The sequence below is a fragment of the Malurus melanocephalus genome, unplaced genomic scaffold (assembly GCF_030028575.1).
Source record: "Malurus melanocephalus ecotype Western Australia unplaced genomic scaffold, MMel_1.1 scaffold_301, whole genome shotgun sequence".
Classification (NCBI taxonomy): Eukaryota; Metazoa; Chordata; class Aves; order Passeriformes; family Maluridae; genus Malurus; species Malurus melanocephalus.
In genome coordinates, this window is record NW_026623533.1 from 418,029 (window position 1) to 439,007 (window position 20,979).

The 20,979-nt window shown below is 40.9% G+C and overlaps 1 protein-coding gene across 2 annotated transcripts in view; it reads right to left on the reverse strand.

The window, feature by feature from the left end:
* Nucleotides 1-9,119, reverse strand: part of LIN7A (lin-7 homolog A, crumbs cell polarity complex component) — a 48,814-nt gene extending 39,695 nt beyond the window's left edge. For both annotated transcript variants that reach the window (XM_057377138.1, XM_057377139.1), the window contains exon 1: nucleotides 8,783-9,119. In XM_057377138.1, coding sequence (XP_057233121.1) covers nucleotides 8,783-9,062 — 280 coding nt within the window. In that variant the 5' untranslated portion in view covers nucleotides 9,063-9,119. The remainder of the gene's footprint in view (nucleotides 1-8,782) is intronic.
* Between the last annotated feature and the right edge of the window lie 11,860 nt (nucleotides 9,120-20,979).

Genomic DNA, 20,979 nt, shown 5'->3' on the forward strand with positions numbered 1-20,979 from the left:
ACTAGAGCCTCCTGCTGCCTCCCCTCAGTTCTTACCTCTCCAGCTAATCTTAGTCTTAAATCTTTTCATGTCATTACCAGAAAGGTGGCTGTGGGCTACTGGCAAATGTACATAGTGGCAATATAAACTGGCACTTGAAGTCCAGTGTCAGAATTTTATGTTCTATTTTTCTACATGATTTGAGAGTCTAATATGAGACAACAGTGAAAAGATGTCATTTTTGCAAAACAATGGACGCAACACAATAATTACACCCACATGTTTAACACTTTATTTGTAGGTTTAGGTAATGAGAATAGAGTTAATATTCTCTCTTAAATTTTAGCAGATTTAATGATATTGCCTTTTGCAGACAGAATCTCTCTGGTACCAGACTACATCCTCGTCATTTCTCAGGAAAGGAAAAAAAACCCTGTTCTTTCAAAGTGTGTAGGTGAAAACTTACAACACCAAGAAGAAAGCAATATAAATAAAATCCTTTGTTAACAAATCCCTGCAAAACTAGGCAGTACAGATATGCTGTTGGCAGACTTCAACACTGATCACTGTTAGCTTTCAACTTTGAAACCAATATGATCGTTGAAGAAAGCTGTGACTGTTGAATTGCTGCAACAAGTTATGAGCAAAACCTTGAAACAGAAAACCCCTGTGTGAAAAAGACAGCTCGCTGTCACCTTTGCAGTTCTGTTGCTTAGTGTCCTACACATTGAATGATCCCAAGAATTTGAACAGGAGTAGTAGAACTCCTCTCAGGTTGCAGCTTGATTTTCCAAGATATGTACCTAAGATATGAGGGGCACACACTCACGTGGTTGTACCACTAGGTTGCGAAAGTTGATGTATAGGAATGCCACAGCTATTACTATCACGTAAAACGATATTTCTACCATATGTGTAGGAACTCCATAGCTGCTACTATCAGATTACAAGGCTATCAGGCTACAGAGAAGATCAGACATTGAAACCACTTCTTTTTCCAATAACTACTTCATGGATTTGAAAGCCACCACACCCTCCTCAAGTTTCTGTGGTCCATCTCTGTGTAACAAAGAACAGCTRTATTATCTTTTTGCTTCTGTGCTGATTCAGTAAGTACTGTTCCACAAAAACACAGCTGCCAAGTCTATTGAAAACCGAAGAGATGATAATATATCCATTTTTGAGGTCTAGGACTTCTGGTGATGGCCACAGTTATCCACCTAATCTGTTTCAAGTACATTCTTCCCCAATGCTTAACTGATTGTAGAGGAATTGATTCCTTAAGGTCTAGGAGATTTACTTTTTCAGAAGACATGCTTGAAATGGAAAATTAAAGAGTTAGTGGATGTGAAGGATTAGTAAATAAACATGGGCTTTTATTGAAAAGAACCAGTAAAATGTAACTTTGGTTCAGGGGAAATAAACTAAGAGCATATTTTCAGCATAACTCTTTCTTATACAATTATCCCCGTTTGAACGGAAACAAAATCAATGCTTTGATGCTCTGTGTACTCATGGATACTTCACTGTTCCATCTCTTAAACAATGAAGAACAACCATCCTCTGATCTCTTCTTGAGATACTGTATTCTAATCAAGATGTTTAATCTCTTTTTTCTAATCAAGATTTTTTCCTCTTTTTTTCTTATAATTATTAGTAAAGTAGCTGTAGAGTAACAACACAGAAGCTGTGTGCATTTCCTGGTAGCTTAGCTGAGTTGCCTTTGAGAAATTTGAGGTTTATTTAACCACTCCATTTTGGACCATGGTAAAACAAGGACTCACACACATGTATCTCCCTCTTCATTTAACATATTTAAGATTCAAGCTTGCAGTTTATACATCCAGGAAAACATTATTATATGTAAATGTGCACTTATGAATAAAAATCTTCCCATCTGAATAGGGAATTAAGAGTGAATGCTTCTCATGCAGAGGCTGACTTTTCAGCAAATGTCTCAAAAGAAGTTTAAACTGACTGAGATTAACTTTGAAAATGCCTAGATCTATACATACATATACAGTTCATAGCATATTAGCAGATATTACTTTTCAAATACCAAAAATGCATCATGTGAAACAAATTAACTGTATGTGATGGAAGGCAGACTCACAAATTTACAGTTATGTGCTTGAAAACACTTTTTGCTTAGCTWGTTTCCTCTTAAACCCTTCCTTCTCATGGTTTATGCTTCTAACAAGTAACTGGAATTAACAGTTTTACCCAATTAATATTCCAAATTCTATTGCATTATCTACAAGAACAGTATTTTGAATTCAAATAATATGTATTTTGAATTCAAATAAATTTTATTTTTTGCACTTGCATGAGGATCATCTACGTTAAGGAGAAATGGGCCTGTACATGACCTGAAATGGCAAACTCCAAGGACAAATTATCCTCTGCAAAAAGCTGATGACTTCACTTGTTAAATTTTTCAACAAACTTCCTTTCTGAGAAGTTCAACTCCAACAACAGCATGGAATTAAGAAAAATGTTTATTTACAATTACATCAAAAGATTAATACATTTTTCTGAAGGTATAAAAATGTCTCTGAGACATCAATGTGAAACTGAAGTAGGACATAAGCACAGGGATGTTATTTAGAAAATTACTTCATTTTCAACATTATCTGTAAATAGAGAGTATACATTTACAACACAAAAAATACTATCCCGCATGTTTTCTAATCATAAATGCTCTTGCAACTTGTTGCAAATGGKGAATCCTGCAACTGTGCAGGGTCTTGCCATAGCCTCTACATCCAGATGCAGAAGCAGTTACCATTAGAGGGGTAAAAAGCAGAACACAGGCGAGTTCACCTCACCATTTTCCTCTATGCAGAATAAATTCAGATAGACTGAAATATTTCATTCACTGTTACCACATCTAAAAAACATTTTCATCTGGGGAAAGCAGGAGGAACTCAAGGTCCCTGCATCACCCTTGGTTTCAAAGGTGCCTCACAACCTATCCTAAATGCCCACCCATCTCTGGCAGCTTCTGCCTTCTTATTAAATAAATTTTTGAAGGAAACATGACTGGATATTTAAGGTTTCCCCCCTCTTCACAAAGATGATTTAATGTTAAAAACTGCAATGAATTTTGTAGATGCTTCCATCTGTCTGCATACAGGTGCAGCTCTCAATCTCCGTGTCACACAGAGCTGAAAAACAACACCCTACCTACAAGGTGAAGCCCAGCCAAAAAGATATGCTCCTATGGGTGCCCAGTGACCTTAGGCATATCCCATTTGGCACGTGGCCATGTGTCCCAGCACCTCTTCAAGTGAGGACTCACCCTGCTACAAGAGATATATAAGCTGGACATGTATATTTAATTTTTAAAGTGGTGTATTTTTACACCACTCACGAAAATCAGAGATGATGTGTAGGTGTGTTATTTGCTTCTACTCCAGCTCCAGAGTTCCAGGCAGCACAGCTGACAAYAAATGCTTCAACTGCAAGGATCCTCATAAAGCACCCCAGTCAACACCCACAAACCACTGTCTCAATCTGCTTACCTTAATCCATCCTTTCAGAAAAATGCACTTTAAAAAAATCAAGTAAATGGTGACATGTTGATGTAAAAACCCCCGAACATTTCAGCCTGTGACTAGAATTGTCACTTTTCTTCTGTCCCTAAAACAGTAGAACCTTTTTTCTTAGAAGAATAAATTTGATTATTTATATGCCCTCAAATTGGTACATCAAGAAAAGAAATGTTAGACTTAAAGTAACTTCTGGCACTTGCAGAAGGATTTTTCAATTTTAGCATTCTAGGCTGAAGAGAAAGAGAAGACATTCCCATGACAGACAGGCAGCCAGGCAGGGAGCAGCACATCACTTAGTGCTGCTCCACAGGGCTTCATGCTGTGCGAAAGAGATCCAGCCTTATGCTGCTCCCCTGTCAAGGACCACATTTCACACTTTATGAATCTGATTTTCTCCCCCTGATAAGTATGTTTTATTTTTTTTTCCAAGATAATGTACACAATAATATATGCACCCTCTACCGCAACTTACATTAGATACAGTTTCTGTTGTGTATATATATATGGGTACAGAAGGGGAAAATATCCCCAGTTATGTAGGATGTATGTGGACACATACAATTGTGTAGGACTATGAGGATGTAGTGAGAAGAAAAATTACAAGAGATGAAGAGGAAGGAAGGCGGAGTACTCTAGCAAGTACCCATGTATATTAATGGTCAGGCACCATCTGCTACCACATCTGATAAAGTTTGTCTAATATCTCTAACAGCTGATGGCAATTCCAAGCCTTTTCATATTCTTATTTATTGTCACTGAACATGGTGCTTTAAAAGGACTTTCAAGAAGCTTTGGGACACTCTCCACTAGAAAAATATTTGCTTCAATTTGTAAAAAAAAAAAAAAAAGAGAACTTAGTTATGCATTACAGCCAAATAGCAAGAAGTCTTTCCATTTCCAAGAATGTATTTGAAATGAAGAGAAATTTGGTTGTCAATAGCCAATAGTTATGACCTTGTTATAAAACTTCACAGGGATTAAAGTTCAGCATTGTTTATTCAGTCTATTCAAATTTCTTCTTTTATCCTCAGTCACATTAAGAAGTGAAACCATGAGTGACATCATTAGTAACTATATAGGGAAAAATATAGCAGGACATGGATTATTATTTAAAAGGCAGCTGAAAGACTCCCCCTTCAGATGAAAAGATATACCTTGTTCTTGATCAGAAGGTGGTCTTTGGATAGGCTAATTGTATATCTTCAAAAACAAGAACTACTTTTGAAAAGTGTCCTTTTAAAGATGCCATTTTCATGACCCTATACAGAGGAACTGGGAGTAAGATTTTGGAGCAGTCTGAGAAAACACATGGTCAGTTTTCTTTCAAAACAGATTTTCATGTTGTAGGGAAGAATACAAGCAAAATCTGAAGTAAGATAAGTTTTATGAAAAATATGTCAGACATTTACCAAATGAAAAAGTTCAGATAGAGTGGAACATCTACAATACATAGCTAGAGAGATGGCTCCTTCAATTTGCAGGCTTCTCCATATGACCAGTTCTAAAATGTGTGCCAAGGGAAGCATCGAAATCTATTCCCTTCTAACTTATTTCCAGGAGCGTAATGGTACATGTAGAAAATTCTTCCATCAGACTGTGCTAACACACTCTAAGCGATCCCACCCACAAGGTTGCTTTAATTTCTCATTTCTTAAATTGTGTTCCTGAAGCACACAGGAATTCACAAGAGGTCTTCATATAACCACAAGGAGACTAAACTGGCTGGAGATAACCCTGCACTTGGAGAAAGCAGAACTTTGTTGYTGGATCTAGATGCAGCATTTGAGACAATGTCAAACTGGTGTGGTGCCAACAGTCACACGACAGCAGAAGAACAGAGGATTAGAGGAGGAAATTTGGTTGTTGAACCGTGAAAATGGATAAAGATTAAGGGCAACGCACAGAGCAATGGAGTTAACCATACCAGGGCTTTGAGAAGAACAAGGTGACAGAGGGCAACATGCAAGGGAGACTTGGAGCTCTGGATAATACAGGGAAAGGGAGCTACTGGTGCTCATGGGGTAGGGTTGAAGCAATGGCTCTCTGGAAGACAAAGGACATTGAAAGGAGAGGCAAAGGCAGTAGGATGCAATGAGAGGTGTGCCAATACAAACACTGTTGGAAAATGCCAACTAACTGCAACCAGAGCTGTTTGTAACCAGTGTCAACAACCTTCTTATTGAAGACATGCCTATGGTAGAAGTGAAAAGTAACTGCATAGTTGTTTTTAAACATTTCTCTGTTGGATTGAAGTGAGCATTTTGTGCTTTTTAATGGAGGCAATGTACTTAAAAATCCATAACTTTGAACATAAAATACAAAGTAAAAAATTCCCAACCTTGCTATTTTTAGCTTGTCATTTTATTAAAGACATTACTGTAACTTTGTCTCAGCCTGGAAGAAGGTATACCTTCCTATAGCTTGAGGGCTTAAGCTTTGAATTGGCCTAAAAAAATCCCCCTTACCTCTGATGGACACCAGAGATTACTGATGAGGTGCTATCCATTCAAGATGTAAAACATTTGCAGTAAAGGTAGGACAGGAGCACCTTCTTCGAGAGAATACTTACTTGGCTGTCGGAAGACACCTGGCAGGTAGGCACTCTCCCCTTCCAAAGCTCTCAAATGCTGCAGCCACCTTTCTCTAAGTGGCTCCACTCCTCCTAATGCCTTAGGTTGCCTTCTTAAGTTGCTGATTTCTTCCCCTCCTCCCACCAGAGCACCAAGCAAAGGTTAGGCAAAAGTCTTTGAGATTAAATTGTAAGTGATTAAAATTTCCATTATTTTGTGATCTTGTTTTACATATTAAAGAGGCCTAATGGAACTTGCACACATTTGTGCAGGTAGAAGGCACATGATGATAGGAATTAAGGAAATTAATTCCTGTGCTTTGGACTGAAGTAATCTTCTAGAATATAATTGGCTTTCAGTCATTCACACACACCATGCTCTTCACCTTTAAATGGTAATTCATTTTGCCATACAGGTTTTGAATGCCATTCATGTCAGGCTTTAGGAAAGCTCCCATCTATGTAGTAGAATACAGTCAGGATGTTTTGTCCAGGAGGAGAGCACGTCAGAGCGTAATTCAGATTTCTAATATATATATCCATATGATGTTTACCATGTCAGTAACCCATAACAAGGAGGAATGCAGAACACTCCCTGGACAGAGATCACGCAGCAAGTCCCCCAGAAACACAAGGCTAACAATGCCACCCCTCCTGAAGCACTCCCTTTTTTCTTGCTGTGCTGAGCTCCCTGTGGGACATCATGAAATGGATATGAGGGTACAAGACTTTTCAGGCCTGTGCCCAGATCACAGCAGAGATGTGCAAATCATAGTGACTACACATAGGTCATCTGCTTTAACAAAAACAACAGGAATCTGGAAAATCTCACCATGTAGAACTTTTCTTCTCCCATAGCTGTGAAAAAAGACAACAGAGGAAATATCTGCAAGCACTGGGCTTGATCTACTTGCTTCTGTAGTTGCCTCAGCCCATCCTCTACAGCTGACGTAGCAGTATGTTACAAGTGACAAAGTGTATACCTCTGAGGAAAGGACCTTCTACAGGCCAGGTGTGGTATTTCCTCTTGTCTGTATTTTCATTTTGCACATCACATCCCAGCATTCTGTGATGTTTTATCTCACTCACACTAATATCCATCCCCCCTGTCTGACAACCAGGGAGACTGTAACATTGTCACGGAAAACAGATGCTTATATTTAAATTAGGACTAATTTGCATGTTTGTGTATTGTGGAATTTTTAAAGCATAGTTTTACAAACTATGGGATATATAAGGGATATATAATTCTGAAATAGTAATATTTCCTTTGAAAAGTCAGGTTTGCTAATGGATTGCCATCTGCTCAACCCTTTGCCAGAAAATAGATTTGCCCTGCTTACTGAAAACAGTATTAGGGTGAAACTGTAGATTACACAGTGGATTTCTGAGCAGTTTAATTTAAAGTGCAGGCTAACACTTGGTTATTTTGGTAAAAATAACTTTAGATTCTCCCTTTTTACTAATGCTGGAATCTAAGACCAGCAAACAGTATTTGGAGTACTTTGTGGGCTGTTTTGCTCTCAGATGGATTCTAGAAAAGGTACCTACCTCTCCTTTTTAATTTTGAAAGTGAGTGTTTCTTTTGCATAGGATTTACAGAAAAAAAATATCTCAATCTTGCTTCAAAAACCCATCTTAATCCTTTGGAAAAAAACTCAAACATTTAAAACAACAACGCACTGGCCTCAATTATGCTTTCAAGAGTACAAGATTTATAGCGACTGGGGGCCTCTTGGAGCCTGTGGATGCAAGTGTGGAAGAAAAACACCTCGGCAATTCAGGATGCCGTACTGGGAGCTGATGAACCTCTCTACCCGATGGAGCAGTAGAAGCGAAGTTATTCTCCCTTGTAACCCACAGAAATCTAACGAGGTTTCTGCTGAGCCTTGCTACAGGAACAACTGTGCTGCAAGGGAGAGAGGTTCAATTTTTACATCCTGGAGGCAGAAGTTGAACTGTAACATAACTTCAAGAATTCAGCACCCTCTTAGACTATCTATGTAAGGTTACTGACATAGCCTCGAGGCTACCTCAACACCAACGGTCTCCCTACCCAGACCAAGTAGCTGTCTACAGGAATACGCAGAACCGCTCTTTTGCAGCCGAACGGACAAGTTCCAGTCACGCATCCGTCCCCCGCACACCTCCGCTGGAGCCCCCAAAAAGCCGCATTGTGCCGGCAAACGACACTCTCGTCGAGAGGTTCGGGCTCCGGACTCGCCGGAACGGCGCTGCCCCGCCACCGAGCATCCCCCGCCGAGACACCTGCGGGGGCGGCGACGCAGGGCCTCGTTCGGCGCCGAGCCACGGCGGGTAGCGCCCACGGGGGAGCCCCGCAGGGCGGAGACGGACCGGAGCGCTGGCCGCGGAGCCGCATCCTGTGCCTGCGGCACCGCCGCGCTGCCGGCGGCGGGATACCCGCCCTATCCTGACCCCTGCCCGCACAAACTTTATCTCCTCCGTTTCAGACCTTCTCCCGCCGCCCACCTGAGCGGCGCGGGAATGCGCGCCCCGCTGCCCGCCGCCACAGCCGGCCCGGGCACTGCGGGGCCGGAGCGCTGTTCTGGCAGCGCCCGCCGCGCTGGAGCTGCGGGGGCAGACCCGACGCTTGCCGCGGTGGCTCCCGAGCAGGGTGACCGGGGAAGCGCGGCCGGGGAGCGGCGGCAGTCGCGCTTACCTCTGTCCAGCGTGAGCGGCTGGACTGCTGTCAGTGTCGCCATGTCTGCGGCGGGGCTGRAGCCCGAGTGACGCGCGGCTCCAGCACCGGCGTGGAGAGCGGGGAAGGGCGGGGAGGAGGCTGGCAGGGAGAGGGGGCGGAGGAGGAGGGTGGCTCCGTGGGAGGAGGAGGCGAGCGGGGCGGAGAAGGTGCCCAGGGGTGGGCGGCTCATCGCACACGGGCCGCCGCGATGCAGCGGGCGCAGAGCGGCCCGGCGCGGCCCGGCGCGGGCTGCCGGCATCGCTACGCCGCCGGAGCTGGGCCCTAGGGGCCCCCGCCTCACCGCGCTCGCCTCGGGGCAGAGACCGGCGACCGCGGGGATCGCAGCAGCCCGGGCCGTGCGCGGGGGCGGGGGGCGGGTCGCTGCCGGTCCCGCCGTCCCGGGGATGCCGCAGTTGCCGGCGGAGGAAGAGAAAGGGGCGAGGGCGGGAGCTCTGCAGCTCCGCGGGGCGGGGAGAACCGCAGGGGGCCGGATCCGGCGGCCCGGCCTCGCCTGGGGCGGGTGCGACTCCGCTGTGCCGTGCCTGAGGGTCTGGGCAGTGGCGCGGGGARCGGTGTGATTGGGTGAGGCCCTGGTCCGATGGCTGTCTGCGGGCAGGGAAAAGCCGCGCGCGAAGCCGGGAGAGGCGGTTCCTGGCACTGCGCAGAGCCTCTGATTAAGGGACATACCATGTAGTCGCCCAAAAGGATGGACCAAGGCATCGGTTTCATCGGTCGAGCCATCACCTCTTTTTTTAACTGTTGTGTGGGGTTGGCTATCCTTAAGAAACGCGAGAGGTTGGTCACAGACACGTGGCGACTACTTCTTGTAGGTCAGCTGCAGATTGTGTAAACATGGAGGCCTCTGTTACAGACCATCCACGAAGGTGAACTTTCACCCTGGAGCTCTGCGAGGTTTGTCGGCAGCCTTAGGGTTTTTCTACCCTTGTCATCCACATGAAAAGCATGTCGTCAGCTGCCGTACAAGAAAGGTGCGGCAGTGGGGGAGAGTCCAGAGACAGCAGAGTTTTTGCTGTCTTCTCTTTGGTGGAGGATGTTGTAGAGAAATAAATGGGTGAAGAATGGTGTCCTTTTTAACTATTTCCCTGTGTAATATCTGTGGTCTTGTATTTGCCTAGGAAGTGCTGGGATAAAGGGGAAGGGAGCATTCTCTTCACCTACTATTTTTTCACATACCACAGAGAACTTGAAAGTACGTCAGTTCAAGGTTGCACATGAATTAAAGCTTTCAGCTGCAAGGGTATTTAAGTTCTGATATAGATAATTGGGGAACCTGTGGAAAAATTGCCATTAAAAGTTTCCAGAGCAGATTGAAATTACATTTTGCTGTTTTAAAATTAGAGAAGTTTAAATAATGTATATGATGCAGAGACATTAGAAGTTACAGGGTAACTTGTTAGAAACTGCTTACTAAACAGTGTATATTGCTTACTTAACATTGATTGTGTTTGTCAAAGCCGAATAAAAAGTAAGAGATTATTGACAAAAGCAGAGACTGTGACCCAGCCTGTATCCGTAGAACCCCTACACTAGCTGAAACCAGAGTTGTTGTTTGTACTTGGGCCAAGCACCCAGAGAGCATGCACAAGAGAAAAAAGTGAAAAGTTCAAGACAAGAGGATGAGTATTTTACTTCCTCCCGAGACCCCCGGAGCCCGCTACCAAATAACAATGCGCAKGCGTAACCACATAGAAATGACTTTTGAACTCATTATAATACAAAATGAAGATAAGTCATGAATATGTATAAGCGAATTGCGAAACTCGGTGAATGTGTAACATGTAACCTGATATATACCAAGCGATACCGTGCTGAGGTGTGGGCGACTTAGAGGAGTAACTCCCGCTCACCCAGCGCTGCAATAAACATACCTACTTCACAACTTAGAATTATATAAGTTGCGGAGTCTTGCTTAGATCATTTTTGAATCATACATATGAATCACCCACTTCTGAAACTGAATTCAGCACAAATTTATTAACAATAAATTAATTAACAATAAACAGTAGCCTATTTGGTTATCTTGGTAAGAAAATGTTTCAGTTAGCTAAAATATCAAAGCTGAGAAATAGTTCCTGGCAAGCAGTTTTTAAAATCAAAATTAACACAAGGATTGTTATTATGCAAATGTTATGTACTTGCATAGCAGCTGGATTGACATAAAACGTAGTAGCTTGTCTTAAGTAGTCATGTTACTGTGTATTAAGTTCATAGTCCCAAGTGGAGAAGAAATAAACCTTTGGAGCTATAACAACCTAATGTGACAACATTCAAACGGTTATGACATTTGACAAAACTTTATTAAAGATACAGAAGTATGTTTAAATAAAATTAAGAGCAAGATGCCAAGTAAATTAGCCTACTAAGATGCTTTCCATATAGGAATTTATAGCCCTCAGACTTGGTTCCTTTGAGTGCTATCTTGCAAACAGACTTTTGAAGCAAAATGCTGTCATAACAGTAACTTCTCTACCAATCAATATGTTGTATTAATGCCATGAACAGAATGCCTGTGGAAAGCAGTAAGGTCCTTCTGGGTTTATCTTATGTCTAGTGCTGGTCAGATTTTGTGTGCCTCAAGTACTAATTGGCACTTGGCTCTGACACTTAAATAGAAGTATTAACTGTACTCAAGGAAGATGAAGAGCGGTATTTGCTGAAATTGAACATTTTCTAATCAGCATGCCTGTGTAGTTAGTTCTCAAGAATGTTAAAGACTTCACTGAGCAATACTTTCATCAACTGAGCTGGGAAAATTCCATAAATTGTACAGCTGAATTAAACAACTGGAGAAAGGTGGTGGAATGAGGCAGTAGCTCTTGCTTTGCAAACTCCCAGGAGAAACAGAGGACACTAAGAGCAAAAGTAAAAAACAAAAAAGAGTACCAGCCAGCCTGCTGTCTTAGAAGGTATATATTTTTGGACAAAAGCAACTGGTCTTTTTGTTGTTTCCTTGAGCTGCTTTGGAGCTTTTAATTCAATATCACATTTTGTTTACTGAATCAATGAAATTAAACTGAATTAACAGATTTTATATCTGCTATTTGGACTATAAACTGGGTTACTGGCACTTCTCTAACAGGTAATCAGTGATCAGATGCCAGTGAACAAGGCTATTGCTAATAAAGTGCCTGTAGATGTTTTATGGCTAAATTTTATGCGAAATTCAGCATTTTATTCAAAGGCCTATAATAAAGGCTTCCTTGGCTATGCTTTTAGATAATACAGATTTTATTATATAAAATAAAAATAAATGCATGAAAGTGGATAAACCATGAAAGATGGTGTCCAGAGAGTTGAGAAAGGACCTGGGCAATCTGTTTTACTGTGACACACGCCCAGCTTTGAGCAAGAGGTTAGACTGGATATTTTTCAGATCCTTTTGAACGTAAACTATTCTATGGTTCTCTAGTAAACTATATTACTAGTAAGAATTATCTGAATAGCTGGATTCAATTGTTATATTTTTAAAAATACTGTGTTTTAGTGCTACTGCAAGCATGATGAGGAACACAGTGGTTACTTCCAGGACTGGAGATTGTTTTTGGGAGGGATGTTCTTATGTAGCCCATTCAGCATAAGTTCTGTTTGCAATGTTGCCAGAAGGACTAATGCAATCCTTGAATATATAAATGAGGAATACCGAACACAAATAGGGAAATTATATTTCTTGTGTACATAGCATCTATATAACAGCTGACTGGAATACTGTGTCCAGATGTGGTTTGCCTTTTAAGATAGAAATTCAGTTTTGACATGAGGTTGAAGGACCTGAAACAGTTTATCAAAGAATAGGGTTGAGAAGGAAATGATTCACTATATGTATGAAGAAGCATAATACTGGGGGGATTTAAGGTCTTTATAGTCTTATGACATAAGGTGATCCCGCGACTGGAAGTTTAATGAACACAACCTTGACTAAACCGTGCCATTCTAGCAATAAGGATAACATAGGAATCAATTACTTGTGATTGCTTGAAATCTTAACTGAAATCAAAAGTCTTTGCAATCAGCTTTGATCTAACGTCTAAAGAAAATACAATGGTGGAGGTATTCAGGAGGTTAGATGAGATAATGAATATGATCTATTACTCTCATGACTTTTATGACCCTTTGGCTTCCCTAAAGAATTTGTGCTTCAGGGACCAAAGAATTATTTCTGCACAGCACAGTGCAATGCAATGTGGAAAAACCCAGCGCCACTCTGAATTCACTCATTGGGTGCCAGAGTAGCACATCTAGGGCTTGCATGGGACAATTCATAGAATCATGCAATGATTTTGCATTATAAAGAACCWTAAAATTTATCTTAAATCCTTAAAATTCCACCCCTTTGCCATGGTGACGGTCACCTTCCAGTAAAACAGGTTGTTTAAAGCCCCATCCAACCTAGTCTTGAGCACTTCCAGGGATGGAGCACACATGTTTTGGGCAACTTTTTCCAGTGTCTGACCTCCCTCATAGTGAGGAAGTTTTTTCTTATATCTAATCTTAACCTTCCCTCTTTCAGTTTGAAGCCCTTACCGCCTGTCTTGTCATTACATGCCCTCTTAAGTAGTTCCTCTTCAGCTCCCTTGTTGGCCCCCTTTAGGCACTGAAAGGTGTTCTAAGGTCCTCCTGGAGCCTTCTTGTCTCTAGACTGAACAATCTGAACTCCCTCAGACTGTCTTCATAGAAGAGGTGCTCCAGACCTCTAGCGTCTTCATGGCCCTCCTCTGGACTCCCTCCAGCATGTCCGCATTTTTGGTACAGCCCAGGATAAGGTTGGCATTCTAGACCACAAGGACCACAAGCACCAGTTGCTGGGTCATGCTGAGTGCCTTAATTAATTGAGCTGCTGCTCAGCTGGAATTGGAATACTGTGTTAAATGCAGCTGTTTCCTTCAGTAGCAGAGTCACCCCAAACAGAAGTGGAAGCCCTGTCTGTTGTGGCCACAGAGGTTTGTGGCAAGAGGCCATACCATGGCGGCACAGCTAAATATGTGTTTGGGTTACACAGCAGTGTTTTATGTTTTTTAGCCATATTCTGGCTATTAGTCATTGGACTCAATGTCTTGTTAGGGCTAGATTTTATCTTGGATACTTAACATTTGGGTTGCTACCTACAGTTCCCATAAAGCTTCTGTTTGCTGCAGGATTTTTCACATCCGGGCTTGCACTGGAAGGTTTGTTGGTTTACTGCTTGATTTCACAGCGAGGTTACAAAATAGATAATTTTTATTATATTGTAATTATATACATAATTATATATTATATATATTATATTTATAACTTGATTATGCCCATTTTGTTAAATGCAGCTCTTATATCATTTTGTTAAATGCACTGTTCTTATATCAACTTGATGGTTCTGCAGAATGTCACACACTGTATTTGCAGGATGATCAGCCATATCTGTTTTTCCACAATTAAACATAGTTTGGGCATGTTTACACATTGCATGAAACTCGTTTATTTCAGAGAATATTCTGAATACAGAGAACTTTCAATGCCTTAGATCATCTCATAGGACAGATTCAGAATATGCATTAAAACTTCAGTCTTTTGTGTTTTGCTTGTGCCTTGCACTTCAGCACAACTAAAAGCAAAGAAGTGCAGGATTGTTGTAATGTGTTGCAAATCATTAGAAGACTGAGGATTTTTGTCATCATTCAGATTTGCTTTTTGAGTAGTATTTTGCATCTAAAGGGGAAAGAAGCCTTCCATTAAAAAAAAATCCATTGGTTACTTTCCATGCAGTTTCCATGGCAGAACTTGCTATTTGAACTTGCTATTTTAACAACAATTTGTTTATTGGGCAAGAGCTGCATTGGTTACTCATAAGAAATGTGATTTAGTGCTTTCTGAGAACTAGATGCATTTCTCACAGGTACATTTTGTCCCAGGAGAGCCATGTCATCTCAAATAATATTTCAGGTGAGCTGGATATTATGGATGCTGTTCTGTGTATAGTTCAGTATTTTTCCATTGTACTACTGTGTGCCACAGAAGTGAACTTCTCTATGGGGACTCATTTTGTATTCTAATATTGTGTAATAGATTACTTTTTGTAGATTGTGCAATTAATGCTTTTTTCCCAAACACTGAAATCAATTTGGCCTTTAAAAATATTTTTTTTCTGTTTTGGTAAAGATTCAGTGAAGTTGACAACCAGGAGAATGGGGTCAAGCTTTGCCAGAGTTCTCCTTGGGCTACATTAAAATTCAGGTGGAGGGTCTGCTCTGTTCAGTGAGTTTCCGCCTATAGTCTATAGATTCCTGTAAGTCTCTTTAAAAATAATTACTGCGAGAAGACAAGAAAAGCAAACCTGCTTTTGGTAGGCCTGTGTTTGCTGTTGGGGAAAGTGGGTGGGCCTTAGTGGGTAGGATCTCCCTTTCCTTTAGGCATGGAAGCAGTTTAAAAGCAGTTATTAATCAGACCTTCAATCTATTATTACACAGGAAATCTGAAACTTGAATCCCTTTCTTACCCTGACCTTTCTTATTTTGTCTGTTGTAAGGAACAGATTATGACTTTTAAGGACCTTTGAGAAAAGTGTAAATTATCATTTGTGAGACCATGGGCATCTTCAGTTAGTTAGCTTAATGCCAGTTCAGGCTTCACCTGCAAGCACTGTACCTGTGGTAAAAACATACCCATAATGAATGAATTTCCATAGTGTTTTTAGTTATTTGAACAACTGAACAAAAGCATTAATTTGCTCTCCTCAGAGACCAGCATAATGAATTATCCACCTGTGCTCTTTGTACAGTATATTAATATGCATTTTGGATAGAATTTTTGAATCAATGTGAATTCTTAAGAAGCTTTTGAGTGGAAAAAAAACCCCAACCCAACAAATACGTAGACTTATCCAAAGTAATATGTTTACTGATTGCACTTCACTGGGCTTCTCACTGTTTCCATCAAAACCTTGCTATATATGGAATAACAGAGAAAGGATATGTGGTTGTGAAATAGACACAACTTTTTTAAAAAGGTAAAATTGCAGAATATGTAATTTTTAAAAGTTTTAGAATTATCAGTGATGAATTAATAGTGATAGTTACAAGGAAGTGCATCATCAACTATGGAGGCATAAGAAAAAAAAGGAAGTGCAAGGACAAACCACACTAATATAAAATTGCCACAGCTAATTAATTTGAGAGTATGAACAGTGCAGGAGATAACATTATCTATCAGTCTCGTATTTCCTGAAATTTAGTCCTGTGGTAATTTTCATGGGAGATCAGTGACATTATGATATGCATCTGAAAATGGGTGGGACCTTGATTGCAAGGAGTTGTTGTAATTAATACTGATTTTAGTATACTCTGTAAGTACCTTTTTGAAGTCAGAAAATTAAAATATGATTAAGGAGCCCTTTTGGGATCTAGCGTGCATTTTCACATTTTAATTGGGAAATGTAGAAAAGCAGGCTGCTTCTAAAGATGAAGTGTGTACAGCCATAGGGGTCAAGGGAGGTTTAGGTTGGATATCAGGAAAAGGTTTTTCACTCAGAGGGTGGTTGGGTATTGAACTGGTTCCCCGGGGCAGTGGTCACTCCTGACAGAGTTCAAGAAGTTTGCATACGTTCTTGAGCACATGGTGTGATTCTTGGGGTGTCCTATGCGGGGCCAGAAGTTGGACTCGATGATGGGTGCTGATGGGTCCCTTCCAACTCAGCATATTCTGTTGTTCTATTGTTCTATTTAGATACATCTGGGGACCAGAATATCAGAGCTACTGCTTGTTCTTGTTGAGAATATTATTTTGTCTTCAGAAGGAAAGAGAAACAAGGGGAAATATGGTTCAGTTGCCTTGATCTAAGAAGTATTTTAATGGACATTTCTGCAGCTCCAATCAGCATCATTTCAGAGCTGATCTCTGTGGCATTGTGATCTCCTTGCTCACTGCAATGCAGTCATGCTCACTTGACAAGTTACTCTATTTCCTCTGTTTGTATCCCAGAGGCAAAAACAGCTGCAGGACCTGTGTGGGTTTTAGATGCATAGAGATGCTGATACAACTATGTGCAGTCCCAGTATTTTAGTAAACTTGTTTGTCTAGAGTCTTAGTTCCTGAGCTGAAGAGTCTGCAAGAGTAGTTCTGCAATCATCTGGGCATACTCTATCATTGCTGTCATGGTTAACTTACTTCAGTGCAGTTAATTTGTGATGGAAACATGTGCCTCAGTCAGTTCAGAATATAATTAAATGACATATACAATATTTTCTTCTTGGAAGGCCTTCAGGAAAGTCTGTACAGATTTAAGGTTCTTGACTAATTTTTTTGAGAATTTATTATTGATATTCAGAAGAACACTTCCACTTGGCACTATACAACAGCCTTGGAGAGGAACTTTTTACATGTTGTAATGGAACAAGGGAGAATGGTTTCAACATTAAAGAGGGCAAGTTTAGAATAGATGTAAGGAAGAATTTCTTTACTGTGAAGGTGATGAGTCACTGGCACCAGTTGCCCAGAAAAACTGTGTCTGCACCATTCCTGGGACTGTCCAAGGCCAGGCTGGATGGGGCTTTGAGCAACCTGATCTAGTGGGAGGTCCTTTGAGCAACCTGATCTAATCCTTTTCCATGCCAGGGGGGTGGGTGGGGTGGAACCAGATGAAGTAAAGGTCCCTTCCATCCCATACCATTCTATAATTCTGTGATTCTATGGTAACAATATTTATCACTTCTTATCACTTGATGATACCTCATGTGCTAGGAGAGATGGAAGGACTTGATAAGTCTGGAAGATCAGAATAAGTTTGGGTCCAGCAACTTTATCTCCTGTCTCCAGATCCAGTTTGGCCTTGCCATCTAGGGAATGTCCCCTGATTTTCCCCACTGCTCTGAGTTACTAAACAGAATGGAGCATGAGACCTGTACAATGTCTGTCATTACAAAGGCTGAACTAAATTAGCTTTGCTGAAGCCAAGAGGACTTCAAAAGTTTGAATATTTGTGTGTTGCATTCTCTAGTGCTATGCATGAAACCTGTGTGGGCTGGGACTTGATTATGCATCACTAAAGCCATGTCAGTGGATTTCAAATGGAAAGAACTAGATATCAGAACACTGAACAGGCAACAAGGACAACAGCAAGAGAAGGGCACTGATACCAGCAACTGTGGGATGGGAATTTGTTTGACTTGACATTTTTTCCTTTGCTCTCTGCCTGCGAAAGGTCTCAATTCTGCAGTTAATTAATTCTTTTTTCTCCTGAAGTGGAATTACACAGACTGTTTTGAACTTGAGTTCTCTGGCAGCAAGAAGGGAAACTCTTTATCTCATAGATGGGCCAGTGAGGTTTTAAAGTCTGTTTTCTTTTTTCCCCTTCGGAGATACCTGTGGATTCTAAGTATCTATGCAAAAGAAAAGTTGGGTCTTTTTTCCTAGCTTGTGAAGGATTTCAAGACTGTCTTTACGTAAAACTGCTGAACTTGCCTGTACTCTGGGATATTTTGAAGAGGACAGGACTATTATGAGCAGGTAACCATTTAAGAAGTGCAGGGGATTTCAGGATCTTGATTTATATTATTCTTCTGGTGCAAGATTAGAAATACAAAGTGTGGGGCTGAAAAGATCTTCCCCTCTTATGTCAAGACCTTGCAACACCATCCCCCATCAATTATGCGTGCTTTACACTTTCATTCTGTGTAGATGTTGAAGGAGCTTTTCCCAAAACACACTGCTCATCTTCCTGGCCAACAATGTAGAAGCAGAGTTGGCTTTAAGCCAACCAATTTGGGCAACAAAATAAAGAAAGGACAACATAGCATATCTGCATGGCTGCTTGAACTCCATGGTCATGCTGAAGGTGAATGCTCCTGCTTGCAGAGAACACTGCTGTGCAATGGGAGACAGCACTCCTGACAGGATTCTGACACCTTCTGTCTGTGCTATATGACAAAATGCTGTCTGCTGGCGGGGTGGATCCTTCAGTATTTGCTTTCCTGGAAGGATGACTTAAATTTTGTTGCATACAGGGTTTGAGTTTCCAATCCATAGCTCACACTTAATTGATCTGAGACCTCATTGAATGTGTCCAGCCGTCAATAGGAAGATTAGTGTAATTTCCTCCATTTACATGTAAGCAACCAAGTCGTGAAGATTAGTCAATTTTTCAGGAGCAGGCAGCATGTTCTTGTTTCCTGATGGAGCAATTACATGTGCCTGTGCTGATTTGACAGATGGAGCAAGTTAAAACAAGGGAGAATAACATATAGTCAAGACCCCAGGCTCCAGCTGGCTCAGCCAGCAAAGGCCCATATAAACATTGTCCAAATGTACTGTTTGATGCAATAATCTTAATGGTGTTTTTCAACCTAAATGATTCTTGACCCTGTATGATGGTCTGTCTAAAGTCTGATGTGAAAATTTCTCCAGTTTCTTTGGTAGTCATGCTATTATTCCTTGCTTCCTGCACTTCAGTTAAAATGCCATATTAGATACACCTTGAGGCCCCAACACTACTGTTCTTAATGCCTGTGTTGGTATTTCTGATAAAAACTAAAGGCTATTTACATCCATAAATCTACTACCACATAGACTTAAATACTAGCAATTTAAGTGGATTTAAGTGGATTTTGTGCTGTGAGACTGGCTTGCTGAGGAACTTTGTTAATGCTAAGTGCAGAAAATGTTGTTTATCTGTGTTTCAATGGCATTCAACCCCTGAGAAATTAAATCTACAACTACTTTCAGTGATACATGCTGAAATTGAATCTTTGTTACAATAAATGAATTGCATTGCGCTATTAAGGATATTTTAGGATCCAGTGCTGCAAGATTCGGAGCTGTGCTAATTCCCTGAAAAGTTGAGTAGGGGAATGCCTCTGCAGAGAGCTCTTGGGCATTTGAACTTGCATTATTCAAAGCTACTTCTCCTGTTCCCACATACAAATACAAATTGCGTAGAGTGAGCAAAAGAAAATACAACAGGCATTATTTTCCAGGCTTGCTAAACAAAAGAGCATTGTGGACACGTGTAGAGGAACAGTTAGCCTTTATGCTATACTAAGCAAGAACTATTTGAGACATCATTTATCAATTGCATTAATTAGTTTTTAGGATTAAAGTTATTGTTTGTGAATTAGGTTATCATCCACAAAGACAGAAGAACTGAAGGAATCCAAGAGACTAAGCAAAGCAGTGTTTTGCCCATGAATGGGTTGATAAATATTTCAATACAGGGATAGACAATACTGTAGGGCAAAGCAAAACTGAAGTGTTGAGAATTTCCTGGATGAAGCTTCCATCACCAGCTGTTAAGCATTTGAAAGGCATTACTTAATTTTCCACTAACCACAAAACAAATTGTGGCTGGCACGGGAAGGCATTCTAGCTTTGCATCACTGAAAATTAAAAAAAGAGAAAACTTATTGTTTTCTTCATACCAAAATGAATGTTGTGGAGCGTGTTTAAGATAAGCTTCAATTATCTAAAAAACTGAACTTAAATATTTCTACCAGTGCAGTATCAGGACACTTCAGGCATTAAATTATATTCATTAGGGGCTGGGTTTCATTAATATCGAACAGCACAAGCAAAGATGGGCACATTCCAGATTTTAGATAGAGTGATTTAAAATGTAAAATGTTCCTACTCCCATTTTTATGAAGACAACTTTCCTAATATAATGTAGTAATTTCAGGGAGTGGGATTATAAGTCAGATGGAAAACTGGCTTTTTTGCTTAGATTTGTGCAGAACATAATTATTGTAAGGCTTTAGAGAACAGATGGCCAGAGATTTCAGAAATGATGCGTAACAGCTTTGGACTGGTCAGTGTTAGGCCTAGAGGTCACATTCAAGCTGCTCTGAATTTTCCTGCAATGTTTGAATCCAGGAGGACTCTTCCGCCTCTCAGGGCTTCCTATAAAGATCCATCCTTGGTCAATCAGCAATCCAGGTGCCATGGCTATCAGAGTAACAGAAAGTGCTACTACACAGGACCCCATCACATCACTAGCAAAGGAATTAGACAGCTGTTCCAGGATGAATTTTGCTCACTTTGGGCCTTTGTTTCTATTGGTTATCTTGACTTGCCATCACGGTGTCAGTGATAGATCATGCTTGATTGCAACCTTCTGATTACTCACTTGTTTTCTTTTTTACTCTGAAAAATATTAAAGGATCAAGAAACACTGAATGAAGACAAAAGTTTGTTGGTTT